The sequence below is a fragment of the Psammomys obesus genome, unplaced genomic scaffold, assembly GCF_907164565.1.
Source record: "Psammomys obesus unplaced genomic scaffold, mPsaObe1.curated_primary_1811, whole genome shotgun sequence".
Lineage (NCBI taxonomy): Eukaryota > Metazoa > Chordata > Mammalia > Rodentia > Muridae > Psammomys > Psammomys obesus.
In genome coordinates, this window is record NW_026596040.1 from 1,316,974 (window position 1) to 1,342,890 (window position 25,917).

The following is a 25,917-nucleotide window of genomic DNA, read 5'->3' on the forward strand; positions in this document are numbered from 1 at the left end:
CTCATGCAGGCAGACATGGTGCCGGAAAAGGAACTGAGTGTTCTACATCTTAATCTGAGGACAACAGGAAGAGACAGTGAACCACTAGGCCTAGTGTGAGCTTCTGAAACATTAAAGCCTACCCCCCCAGTGACATACTTCCTCCAACAAGCCATACCTTCTAATAGTGCCACTCCCTATGGGCCCATATGGGCCATTTTTATTCAAACCACCACAGTATGCAAGTACCAGAAGTGTATGAAGGCCAGAAGAGAGCAGTGGGTCCTGTGGAGTTGGAGTTAAAGATAATTGTGAGCTGCCTGGCATAGGTGCCATAATTAAGCTGGAGAACAGCAAACTCCCTCAGCCACTAAGCCAACTCTCTAGCTCTTAGACCTTAGGTAGCCTTGCCTTTTTTCTTTTTATGAAGTGCCTATTAAGATTTTAAATTGAATTTTGGTGTTAATTTTCTCCCTGTTTATTTATATTCATCACACATCTGGAATATGGGTCTAATAGAAGATATATATTAAAAATATTTACCCTCACTTTCGTTCTTACTTGTTTTTTCCACTTGCAATAGTTTGTGTTTTGAGATTGGGGCTCATGTAGCACAGGCTAGCCTTGAAGTCACTGCAGATGACTTTGAACTTCTGGTCCTTCTGCTTCTACCTCCCATGTGGCAGCGCTGTGGATGTGTTCCATTATGCCTGGATAACAGAGTACTGGGATTCCAACACAGAACCTCTTACATATAGATAAACACTACTGTCTGAACTACACTGCCAGTCTCTACATTTTCATTCTCTTATATTATCTTTTAATAAATGCATCTTCTTTATTTTGGTGAGATCTAACTTACCAGTATTCGTTTTCTTTATGATAACAGCTTTTAAACATTTTTTTTTAAAATTAAAATTATACTATTTTTCCCCTTTCTCTTTCCTCCAGCCCCTTTCATGTAACCTCCTTTCCCAGTTCATGGCTTCTGCCCTCTTTTTCTCTAGTTGCTACACACGTGTATATATTTCTTTAATATATACATACAATCTTTTTACTCCAGCTATATGTGTCTGATTTCAGGGATGACCACTGGTATTGAATAACCAACTGGGGAAAGACATTTTTTTCCCTCCCACTCTCAGCATTCCTTAGTTGCTTTTAGTTCTTTGTCTATGATTGGGGCCCTATGAGATTTACTTCTTGTGTGTTAGCATGTTTGTTGGTGTTGTCCTTGTTCAGGTCTTGTTTAGGCAGCCATGATGTTGAAGTTCATGAGTGTAGCTTCCTTGAAAGTTTTAGGGGATACAAGCTCACAGCAGACGTCCCATTTCTCTGGCTCTTAGAATCTTTCTGCAAACAGCACCTGTTTTGTTCTATTAAAAAAACATTGCCCTTTCTTCATTTGCTTGTCTTGAGGGGGAAAATGTGCTGTTGAAAGTCAGTCCCAATTATACATGGTATGACTGGGTTCTGGAGGAAGAGCCCTGGGAGACGGTTGTGTGAAGAAGAATATTTATGAAGCACTTTGGTTTTTTAGAGCCCTTTATCATCTGTCCATGAGGGGCCTCTTTAAGGAGCTGTAGGAATTCCTAGTCGGTCTTGATGCCAGAGGAATTGGGTGGTACACACAAATACCGTGGGGGCTCTGGTGCCTCCACGTTTGGATGGCATCACATACCAGGGCTAGGAGTTGGATTGTGGACATGTAATCGCCCTGTACCCTACTGGGTGCCATCAGGGACAAGTTCTTACCTCTCTGAATCTTGGTTTTCTTGTCTTTTCAGTGGGAGTCATGAGAATGCACTTACCTCATGTCTCAGTGTTCATAGAGCACTTAGCACAGCAGGTGGTGTGCCGTGCTGGGCTAAACTGCTGTTCCATCACAGCATTGTAGATCTCAGAGATGTATAGAACCAGGAAGATCTCCAGTCCTATATCTCATTTCTCTTTCATTGTTTTATATTTCCCTTCTATATCCCATGTCTTCTCTCTTCTCCCTCAGTTTTTCTATGAAAAACGGACACACATTCCAAGCATGAACTAAGTAGATATGCTGTAACAGAAATTTTTAAAAGTTTGCTGATATGCAGTTTCACATCACAGAAGGTTTTCCTTGTTGTTTGTTTTGTTTGTTTGGAGATATGTTGCTAATCTAGCGGACTTGAGACAGTAACTAGAGAATAAGTCACTGTTTGATTCCAAAATAAAATTGGTCTTGGCTTCTTAGGAAAGTCACATGTAGGATTCATATTAGTGTTTTTAATTTAATGAAGGAAAAATACAAATAGTTCTCCCTAGAAAGTACAGTGCTGTATCCGGATGTACATATATGTGGCTGAGAAAATTGTCTGAATTTGGGGAATAGAATTATAACCAAATGTGTGATATCTGCTTTCTTCACCATCTATTGTCCAGGGTGTACTCCTCACCCCCAACACACACAAAGGTGGCAAGACTACACGTGGAAAATAATTTTGATATATCTATTTGAAGTGAAAACAACTCATGTTGACTTCCCTAGTTACTAAGGCCCAATTACCTCCCCCACCCTCTTACAGCCTCTGAGTTTTTTCTGAACTTCCTCTTGGTGGCTTTGGGTGGAAATATCACGCCATAGGCCACGAAGCTGATGTGACAACTGTGATACCTCTACACTCTTGGTGTTTGGGCAACTCTTGTGTTTAGGACTGTTTTCTTACAGGAAAGGGACTGGGGGTGTCTTGGCAGCTTGACTCCCAGCATAGAGAGTAGGGTTTTAGTACTAATAGACCAGAAAACCCAGAAGGAAAAGTTTGGGGTGGAATGGGTAGTTCAGGGCATGGGCCTTTGGCATAGCTACACATCAGGATCACTCTGATTGCCCAAGGCCAGCCCAGAAATTCAGTGTCAGTAGGGAGGGGTTGGACTGAGAATCTACTTTTTATTTTTATTTATTTTTTTAAGATGGATTGCTGGATTCAAATAGGTGGTACCAGCAAACAACACAAAGCAAGCAAAAATTAAATAACAAAAAAATACAGCTGCACTTAGAGAATGGAAGCTGGTTGCTTGTGAACTTTGCAGCAGGCCATAGCTTCTTAGGCTTTTGATTTCAAAGCACCTTTGTGCTTGGTTTTTAAAGGAGGAAAGGGAAATGTCAGCTTTGCTCTCCCTCCAGGCCACGGGCTCAGTTCTGAGGAGCCACAACTGGGAGCAGTCTACAGACACATGGGGAGTCTGGCCCCTCAAATGGGCTGCTGGATTGAAAAGGTCTTTGGGTCTGAGAAGAGGAGGAAGAGGCTTGGCAGAAGCTGTGCGAGAAGAGTTAGTCTGTCCTTGGACTCACCTTTCTCTTCTGGTGCTCGTGCCCTGTGTGGCTTCAAGGAATGATGTCCTTCTGAGGGAATGGTGTCCTTCCATCCTCAACACACCCACCTACTCTAAACCTCATTTTCCTGCCTCTGTGGAGGCAGACTTGCCAGGGTGTGTCCTCTCTCCCCGCCCCTTACTCCTTCACATTCCCTTCCACCGAAAGCTCCTTTTGGAGGTGGGAGGGTGGCTGACAGGAGCAGGGTGTTGAACAGTGGGCCCCAGCCATGAACAGGGATGATAGAGCTTAGCAGACAGATTCTTGCTGTCTTCATCCCTGCCGTGGGTGGTTTAGCATCTTACAGAGGGCATGTGGGCTTTAGTTTTTGATCAGTTGATCTTTCTGTCTTCCAGGATTTCTCAAACTTTGAAGATGAGGGTTTAAAAGAGCTATTCTTAAACTTTAAAAAAATATTTTTAATTTATCGTTTGAGGATTTTATGCATGTACACAATGTGCTTTGGTCAAATTCACCCTTGGACCCTCCCTCTCCTCTGGGCCCTTTCATATTCCCCCAACTTCTTTCTGACAACTTCATGTACACATTTTTAAGCCCTCTGAGTCCACTTAATCCTGTCAGTGTGTGCACGGGTGTAGGGCTAACTACTAAAACATGGGCAATCTATCAGGAGCCTGGCATGGAGTGGGGACAAGTTCCTCTTCCAGCAGCCATCAGCTGCCAATACCTCATTAATTAGAGGTGGGATCCACCAGCGCTGGGACTTTTGAGGGTTACTGTCCTCTTTCTTATTTTTATAGGCATTTAAATGTTTCAATAGAATGCACATATGTTTGGAGGGGAAATGGTTTGTGGGCAGCATGGAACCAACACTAACTAAAGAAACTGCCTTGAGGAGTGTGTGACATTTTCCTCAAGTCATTTTACTGCTCATTCTCTTCTGTGGGGAGCGCCATTTGTAAAGGGAAGCGGGGTTTGGTGCTGTGTGAACTGTCTGGAGTGCTTGTTCTCCTTGTGAATAGTAAGTAGATTTCACCGAGAGTACGAACAGTGAATGTCTGTGTAGCACTCCGCTTCTGACATTCGGGTAGTCATTCAAGCAATTTACATACATTTAATTTAATTGTAATTGCAAAGCCAGCCCACTTTATAAAATTTGGTGACGAAAGCAGTTTAGAAGCATTGGGTTTGATATTAAGAACTATGAAGTATTCAAAATGGGTATGTCTCTTTTTATCCACAGTCAGCTTCATTCACTTTAGAAAATACTTACTGCATTCCCTCTTTTAGCAAAACATCTAGTTAAGCAAATGGGTCATTTCCAAGGAACAAGCATGCTCTAAAGGAACCTGGTAGTTAGTAATTTTCATCCTTTTTCTCTACCTCTTGCCCTTGTGAGAGAGACAGGTGTATTGAGAGGGATGCAAGGAGGTGGCGTTGCTTTCTGAGATGGGAGGCTTGCCAACAGGAGCAGGATGCTGTGCCCCTCCTCATGCAGTTGGCTTCAGTGTCCTCTCACTCTGATAAGTGGGTGTCTCTGAAATAGTCTGTAAAGACATTTAAGAATACTGTCAGTTTCTCTTTCTGTGGCACTGTGGTCACGTATGTGCCTCTCCTTTTTTTCTAGGCCAGGGGTTATCACCATGCAGGCGTTGTCGGAAGAAGACCGTAGGCTCTGGATGGAAGCCATGGATGGCCGGGAACCCGTAAGTAACAATTCAGGGAAGTGGAACAATACAGGCCCGAGTAGTGCGATACTACCTCCCTGCAAGAGTTCTTCGCTATTGCTCTAAAGCCTTGAGTCCTTGACAGTGATGTCACAGGGGCATTTTTCATTTGTAGATTGATGCTTGTAGATACTACAATTGCTTCTGTATGTATGCAGCTCCCAAGTTTTGGCCTTGGCTCTTAAGGTAGAAGTTCTATGTGATGGTACAGCCCCAGGTTTTCCACATTATAGTCATAGGTATATTTTTTCTGGGCCTCTTAAAGGGAAAGAGTAGTCTGTACGACTGGGTGGCTGTTGGTCATATGTTGCCTTCACAAAGTGGGCTGCAAAGCACAAGGCCAGCTGTTTTTAATGGGATGTATGGTTGTAAAAGTATACTTAGGTGATGCAGCGTCTTTATCATCATCATCATCTGATTAGGTTTCCATTGCTATGGTGATTCACACCTCATAAGCAGTAGGACATTATCAGGGTAGATGGAAGCAGTTAAGCCTGGCGACGTGATCTGTGCTCCCATTTCAGAGATGCTGGCCTCAGCAGGGTTATGTGATCTTGTGGTTGTTATGCAACATGTGACATGTAGAGCCCATCTGAGAGCTCTGGGGTAAGTCCCCAAATAGACCTTTTTATCTCAGAGCTGAGAATCTCAACTACAGTTTTACAGTATTAAGGTTACAAAAATCCTAAGAGTAAAGAACAGCCAAATTCTATCATAAAAGATAAAAAGATTCTACACGGATAAAACCATGATCCAAAGAGGGAGATGTGTACCTAAAAAGGCAGAGAGCATGGCTTCTGCTGCCTAGAGGACACTGTGAATCAAGCTGCTTCCCCTTGCAGATGATCTGCGCTCATCTGCGGCTCTTTCCCAGGCTGTGCTGGTTGGATGATCTGGCAATACAGAGGAATGTGCTGTTCTACCCAACTGTATGTTGTATGAGTCCTGTGTTTACAGGACTCACTGTAGTTAACAAAACACAAGCAATAACCAGTGTTTGTATAACCTTTGGTAATGCAGATTCATATTTAAGCAACTACTTAAAGATGAAGTAAAGTTGGATAAACTATAATGAAACAGCTGCTTAATCTAAATTATTTTCTTGGGTCAAAATATAAGATAGCCTCAATATATGTAAATATATATATTTATAATATATATATATAGTTATCCATAGAAACACTCCTAACTGAGCACCATATGAGTGTGTTGTAAAATTTAATATTTTAAAATCTACTTATTTCTCACTGCCTTAGGAAACAGGTGTTGTTGTGATTCATTGTATAGATGAGAACAATAGGTTTAGAGAGATTGAATAACTCACTGCAAGCGTCACAGATAATAAGAGGTTACCTTTGTAGAGAACAAGCCAGGATGCTGTATGGTGAAGAGACACAAAGTGTAGTAGCAGGTGTGGATGGAAGTGTGTTTGCCTGTCAGAATTCTCACCTGGGCTTTCCATACCTTGCCCCATGGTTTCCTGGGTTCTTCTGTCAGTACTCTGCTCCAACCTGAAAATGGAGTTGGAAGCATCCTGGGAAAGCATTGTGAAGTACTTAGAGGTCTTGTGCTGCAGTAGTAAACATGATGTGGCCATATGTGCCTTCAGATGAGAATGAAGAAATCCAGATGCACACAGGTAGCCAGCGGCCCTGCCATCGGTTCCTAGTGCACTTCAGGGAAGAGGAGGAGAAATGATGCCGTGAACGGCCCGCAGGCTCTGCTCTAGTGGCACAGCCGAGGTCTATCTGCAGAAGTATTTAGGTTTCATCTTTAAACTGTCTTCTGAGGATTCATGCTCAGTTACTTCTGCAGTTCTTACTTTCTCTGGCTCTCTTGAATGACTCCCCAGACTCATAGAATGGGAAATCCCCAGAGTGAAAAAATCCCGCCAGTGCATGATATCCTTGGTTTAAAAAGTGAAATAATAAACCAACAAAAACCTGTTTTCTCGCTGCCGCCAGCTCAACTTCTGATACTGCTGTATCACCATTTCAGCCTCTTGTTGCACACCTCTCTGCCACTTGATGCTTGTTCTGCACCTGTGTGCAGTTGGCTTCTTACTAGTCACTTCAGAGTTCCCATCGACATCACCTGGCCTCTGCAGGTGGAAAGTGTACTCCAGAAAAAAACTCCTTTTGCTCTAGAATGTATGCATTGATAATAAGTCTAAACACAAGATAATTTTGTCTCTAAATATTTTATGAACCTGTTGCCACAGAGGAGCATATAACGTGTGTGTTGGAAACTATATATACTATGGGCTTTTCAGCGTCCTAAAGGGAAATATAAATACAGACAAATGAGGGCTGCGTAATTGACAGTAACATGAGGTGTAATTTTGTCTCCCACTGTTGAGAGCATAGTAGACAATTAGCAGCTCCATTTTAATCACCTCCTCCCTAATTGGTTAAATGTGTCCCCTTGGGAGTTTTGGCTTTCTCTGGTTGGCTTTTCTGCAGGCTGGCTCCCTAATATTGGGAGATTTTCTTGTGTTGGGGGATGTAAACATGGGCATGCGCTGGCCTAGAATATCACTCAGTAGTAGAATGCTTTTGGAGGCAGTGCTAGTGAATGTTAGTTTCTTTTCTTTTTGTTCTTTCGTTGCTCAGTATCACATTAGGTTGACTTGGGAAGGACATCTAAATAAACCCCAACCTACTTGATTTTGTAACATGTTCATTATTACATAAACTACAATTTTTGGATGATAATCATACTCTATCTTAAAGACATGTGAAATATTTTCATGATATTGATGGATATGTGATAGAGGAAGAAATCGGAGCTGTATTTCAACATTAAACACTATGGATTTTATCCAGATATCAGTAAGATCTTTCAATTCAAATGAAGGGGCCCCAGTTCAAACTTGCTTGTGAAAACGCTGTGTTTGTTGGATGGTGTAACTGAAAATAGCACAGTGTAGTATTTTTTTTTGGCCCATTTGCATCAATTACATAATGTTTGAAGTTGGCTGCTTTTCTGCTAGATTTATTTTCTAATATATTCTTTCCACATACAGCAATAGGCTTCTTAACTATTCCAGGCTCATATCTTATATCAGGCATATACCATCACCATCACCATCTCTTCTTCTTCATCTTTATCTTCTGAGATGTTCAGGCTTGCCTCCAATTTGTATTTTGTGTGTGTGTGTGTGTGTGTGTGTGTTGTGTGTATGTGCATGTACGTACATGTGTCTGTGCATGCACACATGTGTGTATGCCTCCATGTGTGATATTGGAGTATGAGCCCAAGGCCTTGAGCATGCTATGCAACTGTTCTACCACTGGATTGTATTTCTAATCTCTACATCTTATTATTAGGAATTTATGCCAGGAAAATTTATGAGACAGGCCAGATAATATTTCAGACTTTGTGGGCCACATAGTGGCTGCTATAGCTAGTGAAGTTTGCTATATGTGTTCAAACGTAGCCAAAGACGGTATACTAATGAATGACTGGTGTCTTTCAATGATAATTTTGCTTACAAAAACAAATAAGTTGGATTTGGGTTAGGGTTTTGGTCTGTATATACATTGGTAAGAGAATTTTTTTTTTTCAAAATGACTTCAAAGAAATTTTATATTTGAATTCTATTGACATAAGCACTTTGTCCAGAGAATGTCATAGATGTAGCAACCAGACCTGACATGCTCACTGAAACTGTCAGTGGTGAATTGGTGTCCTCTGGAGAAAAATCATTGCTGTGTGGCAGAGGAGGGTGAGCATGAGATTGGGAAAAGGGGTCGTTTCCTTACTCTGAGACACATCTTCTAAACCATCTTTTCTCTCTGATCTTTGATACTTGATCACACATCCATCACTAAGGTCACACTTAGCATAAAAGACTTAGTGCTTTTCCCCAAGACTGGGACAAACAGAGCCTCTCACCACTCATTCGGCTGAGTCCTGGGAGCAAAAAAATAATACAAAAGACAGATATATTGGCAAGAAAGATGTAAAATTGCCACATTTTTATATAACATGGTTATCTATGTAGGTAATGCCTAGTAGTTTAAACAAAACAAAACAAAAAAAAACAAACAAAACCAAACTCCCAAGTAAGCACTAGGAATTAGATGGTAAGCTCTCCAAGATGACAGGGTACTAGATTCTCTCCCCAACTCATCATTATACGTTTGTAACCTAGCAATAAGCAAATGGTATCCAAACTTACGAATACACTGTAGTCACTTGCACAGATGTAAGTGAGCACTGGGGAGTGTCAGTGAAAGCAGAGCTGAGCAAATGCGTTGCACCCACAGGCTCACCTGCTAAAGAAGTCAGCTCTCCGAACTGATCCATAGGCTTAATGCAATTCCTATTAAGACTGCTGCAATTTTCAAAGGCGTAGGAAGTAGACGAGCTACAGCAATTAAAAAAAGAATGAAGTCGAATAATTATTCTACTCTATTTTAAGACTTCCTTTAGATGACAGTAATCAAGACATTGTGTTGACAGTGGATAGACACCTGGATCAATGGAACGGAATAAAGAATCCAAAAAAGGACTCCTACAGAAATGTTCAATTGATTTAGACAGAAGTACAAAAGCAATTCAATGAAGAAAAAAGCTCGTTCTTTCTTTCTTTCTTTCTTTCTTTCTTTCTTTCTTTCTTTCTTTCTTTCTTTCTTTCTTTCTTTCTTTCTTTTTCTTTCTTTCCTTCTTATCAAATACAACCAAAACAAAATGAAAAACAAAACAAAACAAAACCCATAAATGCTGCTTTTTAAAAGTAACAGACACCGTGGGCAAAAGCCAGGAACCTCAACTGAAATCTTGTATTTTATATGAATTAATTCAGAGTTAATCATAGATTTATGTATAAAATGTAAAATATAATACTGTTATGTTTTGATGTAGGGCTATGTGAATTTTTAAACATGACACCAAACATATGCCCATAAGGGGATAATTTTTTTTCAGCAAATTTAAAACTTTTGCTTTTGTACATGTAAGATACTGTTGAGAAGAAAAAAAAAAAGAATCTCTAGACTGGATGAAAGTGTTTGCTGGGCATTTTCCTGGTAAAGGACCTGGTAAAGGTAAAAAGAATCCGTAAAACAGCTAAACACCCATATAGGATATAGACAAAAGACACAAAGAGCTGTTTTAAAATGAACTGAAGAAAAGGCTCAACAGTTAAGAGCTCCTGATGCTTTTGTAGAGGACCAGAATTTGATTCTTTTTTTAAAAAATATTTATTTATTTATTTATTATGTATATAATGTTCAGTTTGCATATACACCTGCCATGTCAGAAGAGGGCACCAGATCTCATTATAGATGGTGTGAGCAACCATGTAGTTGCTGGGAATTAAACTCAGGACCTCTGGAAGAGCAGGCAGTACTCTTATCCTCTGAGCCATCTCTCCAGCTCCCAGAATTTGATTCTTAACACCCATCATATCCAACACACAACTGCCAGGAACTAAAGCTTTGGGCATCTGATGCCATCTTCTGGCCTCCACAGGCACCTGAATGCACATGCACACACATAAATAAAAACAAAATAACTCTTAAAATGAAGTTATTGAAATTACATAAAAGCACACAAAAGGATTTTCTACATCATTAGCCATTAGGGAAATACAAATTAACCATAGTGTATGGAGGTCATTGCAGAAAACCACAATCAATTAAAATTACAGAGTTATTCATGATTTCCAGGGCCAACTGATAGATCTATAATATAATTCCTGCACCTAAGGCTCAGAGATCATTGCAGAAGAGGAGTGAAAGATTGTTAAGAGCCAAAGGATCAGGAGGCCGCTATGAGATTGTGTCTCCTATGGCCGTCAGGAGTTACACCTGTAAACTCTCACCGATATAACTACCTAAACATGAGCTGAACAAGGATGACCACAGTACACATGCTAACATGGGTAGAGGAAAGCCCAGGAGACCCCAGTCCTACATAGAGAACTACAAGCAACTAAGGAATATCGAGAGCAGGTGAAAATCTTCCCCAGGGAAGAGCACACTGTTATTGCCGTAGTTAGGGTTACTATTGTTATGATGAAAACACTATAACTAACAGCAAATTGGGGAGGAAAAGGTTTATTTATATTTCCACATTGTAGTCTACCACTGAAGGAAGTTAGGACTGGAACTCAAGCAAGTCTGAAACTTGGAGGTAGGAGCTGATGTAGAGGCCATGCAGAGGTTCTGCTTACTAGCTTGCTCCTCATGGCGTGTTCAGCCTGTTTTCTTGTAGTACCCAGGACCACCAGCACAGGGATAGTGACTTAAGACAACTCTTATAAAGGAAAACATTTCATTGGGGCTTGCTGATAGTTCAGAGGGTTAGTCCATTATCCTCATGGTAGGAAGCATGGTGGCACGCAGGCATCTATATACTGGAGAAGGAGCTGAGAGTTCAACATCTGGATCTGCAGGCAGCAGAAAGAGACAATGAGCCACTAGGCCTGGCCTGAGCTTCTGAACCTTCAAAGCCCACGCCACAGTGATATTCTTCCTCCAACAAGGCCACAGTGCCAATAATACCACTCTTTATTTTTTAAAAATTTTTTACAATTTATTTACTTTGTATCCCAGTTGTAGCCCCCTCTCTTTTCCCCTCCCAATCCTGCACTCTCTCCCTCTTCTCCTCCCATGCCCCTCCCCCAGTCCATTGATAGGGGAGGTCCTCTTCCCTTTCTATCTGACCCTAGCCTATCAGGTCTCATCAGGACTGTCTGCATTGTCTTCTCCTGTGGCCTGGTAAGGCTGCACCCCCGCAGGGGGAGGTGATCAAAGAACCAGCCCCTGAGTTCATGCATGAATTGTTCCCCTTACTAGGGCACCCACTTGGAGACTAAGTTGCCTTGGGCTACAATTGTTCAGGGATTCTAGGTTATCTCCATGAATAATGGCACTCTTTATGAGTCTATGGTGACCATTTTCATTCATACCACCACAGATGACACCACCCACAATGGGCTTAGCCCCCCTTCATCCATCACTAATTGAAAAAATAATTTACAGGTCTGCATACAACCTAATCGTATGGACGCAATTTCTTAATTATGTTCCCTTCTCTCATATGACTAGCTTGTGTCAAGTTGATGTAAAACCATCCAGGACAGTTATTCAGTACCAACTGGTTAGCCTTTAAAACATGCAATCAAGCAACATTAAACAGAATGAGCAGGTTTTATTTGTTGCATTAGGAATATTTATATAACAACAGTTAATACAAAAAGAAGCCATCAGTTTGAAAGAGGGCAAGGAGAGAGGTATATGAGGGGGTTTGGAGGGAGGAAAAGGAAGGGGGAAATGATGGTATATATATTTTAATCTCCAAATACAGAATAAAAAACCACAATATACTGTCAGTGCTCTCCCTACATGAAAGATTCAACTTTATAGTAAGAAAAACAAGAAATAACTGTGAGGACCTATAGGAAGTGGGTCCACTTATACATTGCTGTTAGGAGTATAAAGTGAAACAACTACTTTGGAAAGTTACTAGCAGCTTCTAGTATGTTAATAAACTAAATACTCCCTTGCCATAGGACCCTCCCATTGCTCTGAGACATTTTTCTCTGGAGAAATGAAAGTGTGACAGGTAAATCTGTACACATATTTTGCCAGCTACTTTGTTCATGATAGCTCCCAAATGGAAATAACCCCAGTCCTTCTCCAGGGTAAGCGGTTACAAAAGTTGCTACATCCACAGAGTGGAGTATTTAATATCTTACTACAAAAAGAAACATACCTGCCATACCTCCCCACCAGCTGTCTGCATCTTTTTTCACTTTTCTTTTTGTTATTATTATTATTATTATTACATTTTATTTACTGTACATTTTATTATTATTACATTTTATTTACTGTTACATTTTATTAACTGTATCCCAGCTGTATCCTGCTCCCTCATTCTTTCCCAAACCCTCCCTCTCTCCTTCCCTCATCTCCTCCCTGTCCCTCTCCAAGTCCACTGATTGGGGAGGACCTCCTCCCCTTTCATCTGACCCTGTTGCTGTCTGTATCTTAAGGTGTTGTTGGAAGAACAAGTCTGGGAATGGATATATAGTCTATGCTTCCATTTTGTAACATGCTTGAAGTGATAGAGAAATGGAGAATAAAGCAACGATTTCCAGGGAATGGGGACACTGAGGTTGGAAAACAGAATGGATAGCACAGTTCTGATAGTTCAATGAAACTATGTCAATGTGTATTTGTCTACTTCTGTGTAGTTTAACATACACATATATACACACTTACCAAAAAAAACAGTGCATGAAAAACCTGATATGAATTGGGTATATAATTTATATACTATGGACTAATGATGCCTTTCTGGTTTTGATGCTGTAGTCGTTGCAGCAGGTACTATCACAGGGGCAGTTGAATAAAACAGGCACAGGACACTTCCAGCTAATTTTGCAGTTTTCTGTCATTCTAAAACAACAACAAAACAAAACAAAGTTAGCCAATCACATAAAGTTTTAAAATTATTCTTCTGCCTTGCCAGGCCACAGAGGAAGATGATGCAGCCAGCTGTGATGAGATCTGATAAGCTAGGGTCAGATAGAAGGGGAGGTGGTTCTCCCCTATCAGGGGACTAGGGAAAGGGCATAGGGGGAGAAGAAGGAGGATGGGTGGGGCTGGGAGGAGACAAGGGAGGGGGCTGCAGCAGGGATACAAATTGAATAAATTGTAATAAATGAATAAATATATAAATAAAATAAAACAAAATAAAATAACCCGAAAAAGTCATTCTTCCAGATTTACTTTTACTAAATCTAGGTTTACAAGCAATAGAGTCACTGTTGTAGCCATATGAGTTTTACTGTGCTGTGGCTATTGTTTAAACTGTGATAATAGACCACTTTCTTTGTTAAATTAGACATGGAAGCCAGAGTGTAGCCCACGCCTGTAATTCCCACAATCAGGAAGTAGATTCAGGACAATTGCTGCAGGAACAGGTCAGACTGAGCTCCATAGTCAGTTCTATTTCAGCCTTATAGTATGAGACCAAGTCTCAAATAGATCAAGAAACAAAACAAGCAAAAACATATATTCTCCTCAGTATCATCAATGATTTAATGTCTGAAGCTGCTTGCAGTATGTCCTTATTTAGAGGTACTAGTGTTCTTTCTCCTCTCAAGGATTCTTTAATTAATGATATTTGTGCCTCATGCTGAAGAGGTGGCCCCTAAAGATTGTACTCTCATATATTCTTTTCGCTATCACCAGTGGTTTATGTCTGAAGCTGCTTGTAGCATGTCCTTTGCTACTTTGTGGGGTTTTCTTTCTTGCACCCTCCTCCACCTGCTTTCCTATTCTCTTTCAACTCTCTAACTAAATATGAGAGAAAAAAGGATAGAGAGAAAAGGAGAGAAATTCCTGAGTAACATCAGGGTTGGAAAGGGGGCAGTATGATCATTAGATTACTTCCTGCTGAGTAGGGTCAAGTTTGATCTTTGCCATCAGGATATCTAGTTTCCTCTTAAACTACTTTAAAACTACTTAACAAACTGCACCAGCCACAAGCAACAACCTTTAGGGGCAGAGCCAACATTTATGGCTCTGGAAAACCTGTGATTCCCAGTGACATCCTGCACCACCTTCCCACAGAATGACGTGGTGGCCTGATTGTAGTAACTCTGGGCTGCTTGCTCTTAGCAGACATGCTTAGCTACAAAACACAGAGAAAAGGAGGGGCAGCTCTGGGGATGAGGAAACTGCCAAAAAGAGATTTACTTTCTGAAGGTTCTCTGAGCCTGTAGTATTCACAGAGCTTGAAGGAAGATTTTTATGACAAGTACATTTGAGGCATAGTCTCATACTGTAGTTCAGGCTGAAGTGGAACTGAGTGTGGGAATTACAGGCGTGAGCCTTAAAGTACTGGTGGGCAACCAAGAGCAATGGCAATAGCTTGCATTTTTGACGGTCTCTAAGGCACCTCTGACCAACAACCCTAAGAGAGTTATCACACAGCTGGTACTAGGCTTTTTACCTGACAACCTGTGGCTTCTGGGATTAGCATAATCCTCTGTGTGAGTAACTCCAATTAAATGTGTGTGTGTGTGTGTGTATACATATATGTGTGCATATGAACACAGTAGATTTACATATTGCTTTTTACATATTCCTTAGTGTTATTCTTCTCTCATCCTTGCTCCATTCCTTACCCTCCTACATCCCCTTCTTCCCTTACCCTTCTTGTCCTTCTTACCACTTAAACTTCCTTTCTCATTCTCTGTTTCCTCTTCATATCACTTGTGTTCTGTTTTGTAGGTTTTCTTTCTACATAGCTCTGTTAAGCCTTTAGTTTAATAACATTAGCAAACCTTTAAACATTTTGACATTTGAGTTTATATATATATGCATTTATATATATGTTAATATTTTAATAGATATCACCAGATTATTCCCCATATTATTGCCAAATTGGTCTCTCTTTAAAGCATGATTCATACTTCAGCTATATAATGCTATCTAAACATAAAATGTGATTCATGTTGTATAAACTAGTTTAATTTCTTTTTCTCTGACCTAGTGATGACTGTCATCACTTTTCTCAGCTCTGTCCTAGGTTTTCCATTGGTCTCTTTTTGGCTCATCGGGCTTTTCTTGTCTCCTAGCATCCCTACTTGCTGCTCAGGTCCGTATACATAAATGAGAGAGGTGTTGTAGCCAAATGGGCATATCTTGTATCTTAGCTGAGCTGTGGTTCTCCTAGCCTCGGCTGCATGATCTAAAATGGGACCTGTGGGCCATCTGGACCTGTGTGCTCTGGCAGTGGTAAGTGTTCTGCTGGGCTGTCCCAAGGTCTGTTAGATTCCTTTAAATCTTCTAGGAGAGAAGAAGATGCTCCTCCAGGAGCCACTGTTGCTGTGGTGTCCCATGAGAGGAACTCTCATTGCCTAACACCCATGACATGTGACCAGTCAGCATTTTCACCTGGAGTTCCATCCAATAGAAAACATGGAAGATGCTTTCTCCATGTGTCTCCCCTGTAGGACAGCTATTGTTCTGTCTACCCACTTTTGTTAACTTTATACCCCAGTTTGTATGCTCTTTAAGTTCCTCCCTCCAGGTTTGTGGCTTAGGCTAACTATTACCCAGCATTTGGGGGGGAGGGGTAACATGAACGAGGCTGTAACACTAAGGTTTTTGTCACCAGTTTTTCATTTGAATTCCGATTCAGGCTCATATAAAAGTCCCTTGTTTTGCTTCCTACATCTGGGAGATGACATCTTGGCAAATCAAGAAGTTATTGGAGGCTCTGGCTGTGTGTGTGTATATGTGTGTTTTCAATAGCTCATTTAAAAAGTTAAAAGTTTTTTTTTTTAATTTAAAATCTTTTGAGATTTAAGTATTTCAAGGAATTCCAGAACATTCTTTACCTTAATAGGCCAATTGCTAATGTCTTATATAATCACAGTATAATTATGAACTAAGGAAATTAATATTAACACAGTATTAGATATTTCAAAATTTTCCAGTAATGAACATTTTGCTTTTAGTCCTTATATAACTTTAATTATATTTAACCCTTGTTGTGTGACTTTCCTTGGGAATATGTAGATAAACACCTATTCATGACAGGTAGAGCATACACTACTGATCAAAGAAACAATTCCACCCAAGTCTGTCTTAATGACCCTGTTATTTTATCGGGACTACCTACAGAAGTGTGGGGGAAGGGTCCAAGTTTGCAGTTGGCTACTGTGACAGATACTGTGACCGAAAGACACCTTAGGGAGGATAGGGTTTATGTTGGCTTACAGATAACAGTCCGCCATCAGAAAAGCCAAGGCAGGAAGTCAAGGCAGAAGCTGAAGCAAAGACTTGGGGGAGGGTAGGAGGAGTGCTGAGTACTGGCTTGCTTCCTTTGGCTTGCGTGGATACTTTTTCTTATACAGCCCTGACCCACCTTCCTAGGAGGAGCACCACCTATAGTAGACTGGGCCCTCATACACCAATTGGCAATTAAGAAACTGCCACCAGACATGCTCACAGGCCAATCTGAAAGAGCCAGTTCATCAATTGAATTTCCCTCTTCCCAAGTGACTCTGACAAAAGCTACCCAGCACAAGAGTTACTTATAGAAGTGTGGGTGACTCCATGAGAACAGCATCGCTAAAAGCCCACCCCATGGGTGATAGCTCATGGAGCTGCACCTTGGAATCTCCCTGCCCAACTGCAGCTTTACTGAAGAAGCATTCCCTCTCTCCAGAAAGTGTTTCCTGCTCATACAATGACAGTGATGAGGGCCTTTAAGAACTTTCTGAGCTTCCTGAGTCTCAGAAGTTTCATTAGCTTTTCAGGTCTTCCAAGCCCCCCTCCTCCCTCCACACACAGAAGGGTGTGTTTCAACTCTGAGGAAATAGCATCACAATAATGCTTGGAACAGTTAGAAGCTTAGCCTTTGAGAGGAACATTTCTACTAGCTGATAGCATATGGTTGAGTATTCAGACAGTATCCTGTGTCTGTTCGCATTTATACTTCTCACCACGTAACCATGCATGCCTTTGCACCATCAGGGCCATCAGGTTTCTCTCCGTCTTCCTGTTATGTATCCATTCTCAGGTTTGTAGATTTCCTTACAGTACATCTTCTTTCCTTATAGTACATTTACCTCTTTTAAAGATACATTTTAATTCTTGACTTACGATTTTGTACTTTTGAGGGAACAGTATGACATTTTGATATATGCATGAGAGTGATTGATGTCTCTGTTACCTCAGTCATTCATCATTATTATTCTTGTGTTAGGAATATTCAAAATCCTCTCTGCTGGCTCCTTTGAAATACTGAGTTGTTGTGAGCTGCAGGTATCCTGCTGTTCCATAGAGCAGCAGGAGCTACTCCTTCCTGCTCTACAGCGGTACTCCTGTATACAGCTGTGCTCCTGAATGCAGCTGTTCCTTCAGAACATTTGTCTTCCATCCTGTCTGCCAAGACCATATGTTCATCTTTGTGCAGTTCCCTGGGTTTACTGTGTATGTTGTATTCACTGGTTTAGACACCTGAATCCATAGATACTAGACTTTCTGTGTGACCTCTCAACTCTAGATGCAGCACCACTGTCAGCATCCTTGCAGAGGTCACAGGAGTAGTTCATGGGATGCAGATTTACTGTTGTTTTGTTTTGAGCTTCTGTTTTGTTCCCCCTCTGTGAAAAGCCAGAGATGAGAGTGACTGCGTTCAGATAGAGAATGGTCAATCTAGATCTTCTGTCATTTTCTCTTATACTCTAAAAGCTCAAAAGTGGTCATGTGTGTTAGTGAATCAAATTAAAAGCGGTACTTTAAGCAGTATGTTGACAGAAGACCTGGAGCCATTTTGAATAATAGAAAGTCTGTAAATGAGGTTGTTGGCTTTGTGGTGAGGTGTGGAACAAGATAAACATTTTTAAAAAAAAAATCTTATGTTTATGGACTGCCCAATTGCTTTTAAGTAGGTCTCAGTCAGAAAGGCTCCCAGTACCAGTTACTACACTCCTTTTAGTTTTATCCAGAAATCCTGCCTACAACCCTAGAAGAAAATACCAGAACAAGTAAACAAAACATATCCTGAAAACAAAGTCATTTCCCAGTATGATTTAAAAACCTATGAAATAGCAACAGTATACTGGTTAAGTAAGACCTGAAGGATGACAACACTGCCAGCATGGATGGCGGAAATCGCATGGGGCTCCTTCCTGGAAGAAGAGCTACTGGAAGAATTAGTCTTTTCTAGAGATGAGCACCCTAAATGGTTTTCAATGCCAAGTATTCAGCCCTAAAACATTATACACACAAGCAATACTAAACGGACTCAGCAGGTTACATTTATGTATTTAGTCACACACACACACACAGTATACTCGCACCTATGTGTGACAATGGTTAGTTAAAGGCCATGTTTTTGAAAGGGAGGGGCAACATAGGATTGAGAGAGGGGAAATTGTGTAATTATATTTTAACAAAAATAAAACTATTAAAATAGTTTTAAAGAGAAAAAAGGGAGTTCGTCTTTGTGTTTATCTGGAAAACAATGCAGCTGTGCACTCCAGTGTTCACAGCCAACAGAAGAGCAGGACTTCAGCCCTTAGCTCTCAGCTAACCACCACTGTTCCCACACACTGTGTGGTCTTGACCTGTTGCCCGGAAACTTGAGGTTCCCCGACTCATTACCTCTTTATTTTTAACAGCAAAGAAGGACAAGGAAGGGAGTGAACCAGAAACCCAGTAGAAACTCCTCTGGGCAGAATATTCCCTTTTACAGTGATTAGTAATTAGTTTATTGTCATTGTAAATCTTACAAGGTTGGTTAAGTGCAGAAATCCATGTTGTTAGAGTATATTAATACAGAGTTCTTCAGGTAGTAGTACGGTAGTGGCACCTAGCATTTGAAATATGTATTTGAGAGAGATCCACAGTATGTATAGCACAGGCTGGCCCTGAATGCACTCACTGGCCCCAAGTTTATTGGGATCCACTCTCCCAAGTGCCTAGGTTACAAGCATGGGCAGTCTTAGGGGACTTTTTAAGCTTTGTTTCTTGGAGCATCTCTGATGAGATGAAGGCTATCTTTCTCCTGGATTTATTGGCCAGACCAGACATTAAGATGAGTGCCAATCCTCTTTGACTGTTGTGCTTCCTAGTTTACATCTCTTCTTGTTGATGTCCTGGGAAGATGTTGAGTTGCTGCGGGCAGGGGCTGGTCTTGTCCTTCATGTCCTTTATGAATCACTGTTTGTGGTTTTTAGCAAAGCACTGCCAGGAATCCTCAGTACTCTCTGCACCCAGAATGAACCTGGGGGCACTAAGTGAGAAGGCTTGTGCTAGTCAGTTCGAGCTCCTTTGTTTAATGTCTTTGGTTCTGGCTGTTATTGGGCTGCTCTAAATCCATACCCATGGAGGCAAGGGTTTTCCTTGCTTACTCTTCACTGGATCTCCATACTGCTCAGGACTTGTGCCTTGTTTCTCAGGGTTGTTGGTGTGTAAGAGCCCAGTGTGCTGCCCCAGGGAAGTCTCAGATCAGAAGTTTTATGAAGGCTAAGGATCAGGAACTGGTTAAGATCTTACCATTGCTAATAGAGAAATCCAGAAGTGTTCTGGTTTGTTTTCTCTTGCTGTAATTAAACAATCTTCACCAAAGCAACTTCAGGAAGCAAGGGCTTCTTTCATCGTACAGCTTAGAGTCTGTCATGAAGGGAAGCTGGGGCAAGTACTAAAACAAGGCAGGGACCTGGAAGCCAGAGCTGAAGCAGAGTCATGGAGGAGTGCTTCTTATTGGCTTGCTCTTCCTGCTCATTTTGAGGTAGCATCACCCACAGTGAGCTGGACCCTCCCACACCAATCTTTACTCAGGAAAATGTACCACAGGCAAGTTTGAAGGAGGCATTTTCTCAACTGAGGTTTCTTTTTCTCCGATGATTTGAGCTTGTGTTAAGTGTACAGAGCACAAACCAGTATAGGAGATATGTTTGCATACATGTGCGCATACATAGGTGTATATATTTTGTATTATATCTGGGGCTGGCTTACAGTTCAGAGGTTTAGTTCATTATGGTCATGGTGGGAAGCATGGCAGCATGCAAGCAGACATGGTGCTGGAGAAGGAGCTGAGTGTTCTACACTGGGAACAGCAGGAAGAGACAGTAGCCAGTAGGCCTAGCTTGAGCTTCTGAAACCTCAAAGCCCATCCCCAGTGACACACTTCCTCCAACAAAGCCACACCTACTCCAACAAGGCCATAACTCCTAATAGTGTCACTCCCTGTGGGCCTATGGGGGCCATTTTTATTCAAATCATCACACCCAGGAATACAATAGAAATGCTTTTCTGTCTTGGATAAGTTATTGAGAGGACAGAGGTGGAGGCAGAAGAAATTCACTTACGAATTTTTATGCTGTTTTTTTTTTTTCCCCTCTCTGGAGGGTACTGTACCTTTCCCAGATGCCTTTCAACAGCACCTCCGTTTGACCTCCATTTCAGATGCGATGCACTAGTGCTAGAGTCACATGCTTCATACCCAGGTCTCCGTTAGCACCTGATCTGAACTGTCGTGTTGCCTTGAGATCTCCAAGCAACAACATTCTTTGTTTTGTAATAGATAGGAGATAAGAAAGTGTGTTATGAACCAGAGGGTCTTTTAGGAAAGAATTTGAAAATATTCCATGTTCTGTCCCTCAAGCCTATCTCTGAGATTGTTGCCATGGCTGTGGGCTGCTGTTAAAGTCTGCTCGAAACCATCATAGTCTTTTCAGGTCGCTCTTTGTGAGAAGAAGAAAGGTCCTGAACATGAGGTTCCCCATCCTCATGGATTTATAATAGCGCTTACCCATGAAGAGCCTGCCTGAAGCTGCACTTGTGTTCTCCGTTCCTGTGGCTGGGATTTTAGCTGAGCCTATGTTCTCTGCTTCCGGCAGAGTCCCTTTGCAGTTGGAAAATGTCGAGGCTCCTTCTTTTCAACAGCAACACGTATGGAGTCCTGATTTTCTCTCTAGTTCAGGTTCTTGGTCAGGTGAAACTTTCCAAATTTTGTCCAGAATTGCATCATTCTCCTGTTTTGAGAACTTGCCAATTCCCTGTTTAGATCCGGAGCTTTCCCCATGGTGAGTATCTGCAGTCACATTTGGTAAATGTTGTTTAGTGTCCAGTGGAGATAAGACATCATCTCAAATGTATTTCAGGTGTTTTGATGAATACCTAGCTAGGAATAGCTCTGTGTTCTCACGTTCTCGTAAAGACACTAGAGTTTTTCTCTCCCTTTCCTCTCTCGTGTGTTGTCTTATTTGTTCAGAAACATGCAGTGTACCTTGTAATGAGACACTTTATACAGTACTCTTTCTTGCACTGCTTAAATGACCTCAATTCAAAGGTATATCATCAATTTAATGATCACTTTTAGAAATTAAAAGGTAAAATTTTTATTAAATATAAGCAAAGGTTATAAAATGTATTCCAATTCCAGAAAAAAAAAAAAAAAGATGTTTAGAATCCAGAAAATCAAGGTCCCTATGAATTCCTAGTGATGTGCCAGAATTAGTCTATAGGAAAATTACATACACAGAAAGTTCTTTGGTAGGAGGAGTATCATCAGATACCCCTTGAAAAGCTAAGGGAAAACGTTTTCCTATGGGAAAACAAATTTGTCTACCAAATAAACTTTGACATTCAAAAGAACTTATGGATCTGCTAAATCTTCCTACCCTGCAAATCTCTGGCAGCAAGCATCATTGAATAGCATGTCCTTGTTTGACCCTGTCATGGAACCGTTCCAAATGACTGGGAGTGCAGTTTTGTGTAATAATATATATCAAGAACCTTGCTTAGATTAGTTTCAACAAAACATTCTTTAGGTCTTCAATAGCAAAAATGGAAATAGACAAAGACAGATAATAGGTGTTGGTCCTCTTGTAGCCCATCCCCAGACAGGACACATTTCATGCTGTCCCCATACAACATTATATAATCTCAGTGAATCCTTGCTAAGCTTGCTGCATGCTTGCCTTTGCTCACTTGGAATGTCTGAGTCTCCACTACAGCAAGGAGTGGAGTCCAGCCAGCCTTATTTCTTCTTTAGAACAGTCTCTGGAAGGTTCTTTTACTTAGGATTTTGAAGACAACAGAATGTTAGTTGAGAAGGCTTAAGCCCACATTGTATAACACTTGGTGTTAAGCACTCCTATGGGGAAAGGGGCCTTTGTTTATATACGCTGTCATTAACTGAACCCCTGAAGTTATGTACTCACCTACTGAAGCAGACATCTTGTCTGGTTAACATAATCCCAGCTCCATCAGTCCCCTTGCTCAACACTTTCTGCCTTCCTTGGTATAGCTTCTTCTGTGCTCATGTATCTTTAGGTGGCAAGTCAAGGATCCAGGGCAGGGCAAGGGGCAGCAAAGGTAAATCTTGCAGAAGATGTGGGTGTGAGCAGCAGTGGTATTAGAGTGGGATTGGAGATGCTGAAGGTGCTTTTCTCAGCGGACAGAGGAGGACCTACTCACACCAGAGTAGCTCATAGTTGCCGGGAGATACCAAGGCCCAGAACTCATAAGCAGGGGAAAGGATGTGACTTGGACTTCTGGTTTGGGGCAGACACTGGGGAAGCAGGCTCTTTAGTTTTCAAAATGTTAACATCTTTTCCCCCCCAAATGGTGCTATGGAAGTCAAATTTAAAGATTGTTTTTATAATTTTACCATTTACGTTCTACAGGAAAAATTGTATCTCATCCACTTCCTCATTCTAGATTTTGTGCACAGTTGCAATAACAAAGTTTATACAGATGTAGGGGGAGCTTATTTTGATTATTTATTTTTGATTACTTCTTTTTGTCCTATTCAGGTCTTCAGCCTTACTCCAAGGCTGGCATTTAACTACAAGATGCTGGCCATCATGTTAAGGGATTCAATTAGGCGGTACATGTCTGCAAGAGACAGAAAGAGGGGGATGCAGAGTCCGACCCTTTCCTACCCTGCATATGGAGAACGCATGCAAGGCAGCTAGTTTTAATATAGATTTGTAGATCCTCCTCCCTGTGGAGTCTCTCTTCAGCTTTAATCTCCATCTGATGTGCTCACTCTTATTTCCTGCTGCCCCCTCTCACATTGCTGTATGCTCTGCTTTTTATAGGTCTTGCTCAGCACTCTGTGCTGTGACTCAGAGTTCAGCCTAAGCACAGGGAATTGAGCAGATGAAGGAGATTTGTGCCTGTCAAGACACCACCAGCCACATGCTCCCAGTTCCCTTTCCTTCTGTCTTTTCTTCCCACCCCCATTCCTTTCTGTCCATGTCCTTCTCTCCCATGTCTCTCTCTCCTCTTCCCTCATTTCCTCCAGGTTCCTAAATGTTCACTCTGCCCTTATAGAAGCTTGAGTTCTTCATCCTCAAAGGTACTGAGCGACCTGAGCCTTTGGAATGTACTTCTGGCCCCTTTTCTAGAGAGATTTTTGAGTCCATCAGGTTTCTTCATGACTTAAGAATGAAGTATGCAACTTAAATGTAGCTCATACACAGTTGAAATAGCTAGCGAATGTACATAAGGTTCTTTTCCTTTGTTTATTTAAAAATCTAAATCAGTAGTGAAAAATTCAAAGGACAGGTATATAATTTTCAAAAGAAAAATCCAGATATGTATAGTCAAGGAACTGTTTAGGAGCTGAAGGTGTTTTGAGTCATGCCTCCTTCCTTCATATTTGGCCCTCAGATTCTTTTAAACATGTTTTAAGATTTTTTTATAGTGATAAATATTTTTTCCCTAGGTTTTTTGAGACATGATTTCTCTGTGTATCCCTGGCTGTTTTGGGTATTGCTCTGTAGACCAACCATGCTGGCTTCAAACTCAGAGATCCGCCTGCCTCTGCCTCCAAAATGCTGGGATCAAAGGCGTGCGCCACCACACCCAGCAGTGTAGTGATAAATTCTAAAATGCCCAAATGGTTAACTGCGAGATTGAACGCCTCTGAGGTGCTGTTATAACTACAACTAAAAATAAATGCCCCAACCACATGGTGACTATATTTAAAATAAGCAAGACCAGCACTTTCTTTGTTTCTTTCTTTCTTTTTCAGAATCTGTCCTTAAATATCATGACCTTGAGGTACAGGTGTGCTTGGGTATGGGGCAGAGTGGGTGACACTGGAAAATTAAACAGTGAGAAGTCTGTGCATGCCTGCTTTTATTCCACACTCCTAATGTAACCTAAATGCTTAAACTCACGTACAAGAGCACTGGAAGAAGTCTTAGCAACCATGAACATGTTGCTGCGTTACAGGAATAAAGTCACACAGAAAAAAAGAATCTCCTAAGTCACACGTGTAGCTGCAGGCACAAAGCCAGGACCACAACCTAGGATTCTTTACCCCCAATGTTATGCTTTTTTTTTTCTTTAAGACATGACATTGTGTGGAAATGGACAGAATGACGTAGTAAATGCTCATTTGTGCATTTATTGTCACCTTGACAGGCTTACTCGATGCCCATTTCAGCTTGTATATGAGTTGTTTTCTACCCAGGTAACAAATCATCTCACTATTAGGTAGCCTTTCACCCCATTCATTGTCTTAGGTTTCAGTCTCTGTGGTCAAGACTGTGACAGAAAGCAGCATGGGGAGGAAAGAGATGATTTGGCTTATACTTTCTGATCACAGTCATTGAGGGAAGACTAAATAAGAGTTCATGCAGGACAGAGACCTGAAGGCAGGAGCCAAAGCAGAGGCCCTGGAGGTACACTGCCTACTAGCTTGCACCTCCCAGCTTGCCCAGCCTGCCTTCTTACATACTCCAGGGCCACCTACTCAGGAGTGACACCAACCACAGTGGATAAGCCCTTTCACTCAATTACCAAGCAAGAAAAAAGGTCCCAAGGCCTTGCGTACAGGCAAACTGAAGGAGACATTTGCTCAATTGAGACCTCTCTTCCTAGAAGTGTCTAGGTTTATGTCAAGTTGACAAAACCCAACAAATTACAGATAAAATACCAGCTTGCAACAACCTCTGTTTATTGACTCTTAGTCTAGAAGGCTGATCTTTTTTGGTTTCTATGAACCTCATTATGGAAGTTGCTACTGTACAGTAATATCTGTTACAGAACCCTTATACTTGACTGTATAGAAAGTTAGCCTTGCTTGGTGGCCATGTCTGAAGTTTGGTAGTGGGCATCACAGGATATATCCTGTGGTAAGAGGGATTGCTGATAGAAGGATGAAAAGAAACAGGTTGCTGTATTAGAGGAAGAGCTAGCTACAGACAATTAACAATTGCTGAGAGAGTGAGAATTAGCTTTCCCCAGGAATGAGCCCCCTGATTTGTTACCCAATACCAAGTTGTCAACTCTAAAAGCATACAGATGTAGGCAACACTGAACCAAGTTGTACGTATATGTGTATGTAACAACAGTGGTTAAAAGAGGAGGCCATGAATTTGGAAGAGAGTGAAGGTAAGAA

At 41.3% G+C, this 25,917-nt stretch overlaps 1 protein-coding gene across 3 annotated transcripts in view; it reads left to right on the forward strand.

The window, feature by feature from the left end:
- Arhgap26 (Rho GTPase activating protein 26) overlaps positions 1 to 25,917 on the forward strand; it is a 384,765-nt gene that overhangs the window by 146,256 nt on the left and 212,592 nt on the right. For all 3 annotated transcript variants that reach the window (XM_055622582.1, XM_055622584.1, XM_055622583.1), the window contains one exon: positions 4,917 to 4,995. In XM_055622582.1, coding sequence (XP_055478557.1) covers positions 4,917 to 4,995 — 79 coding nt within the window. The remainder of the gene's footprint in view (positions 1 to 4,916; positions 4,996 to 25,917) is intronic.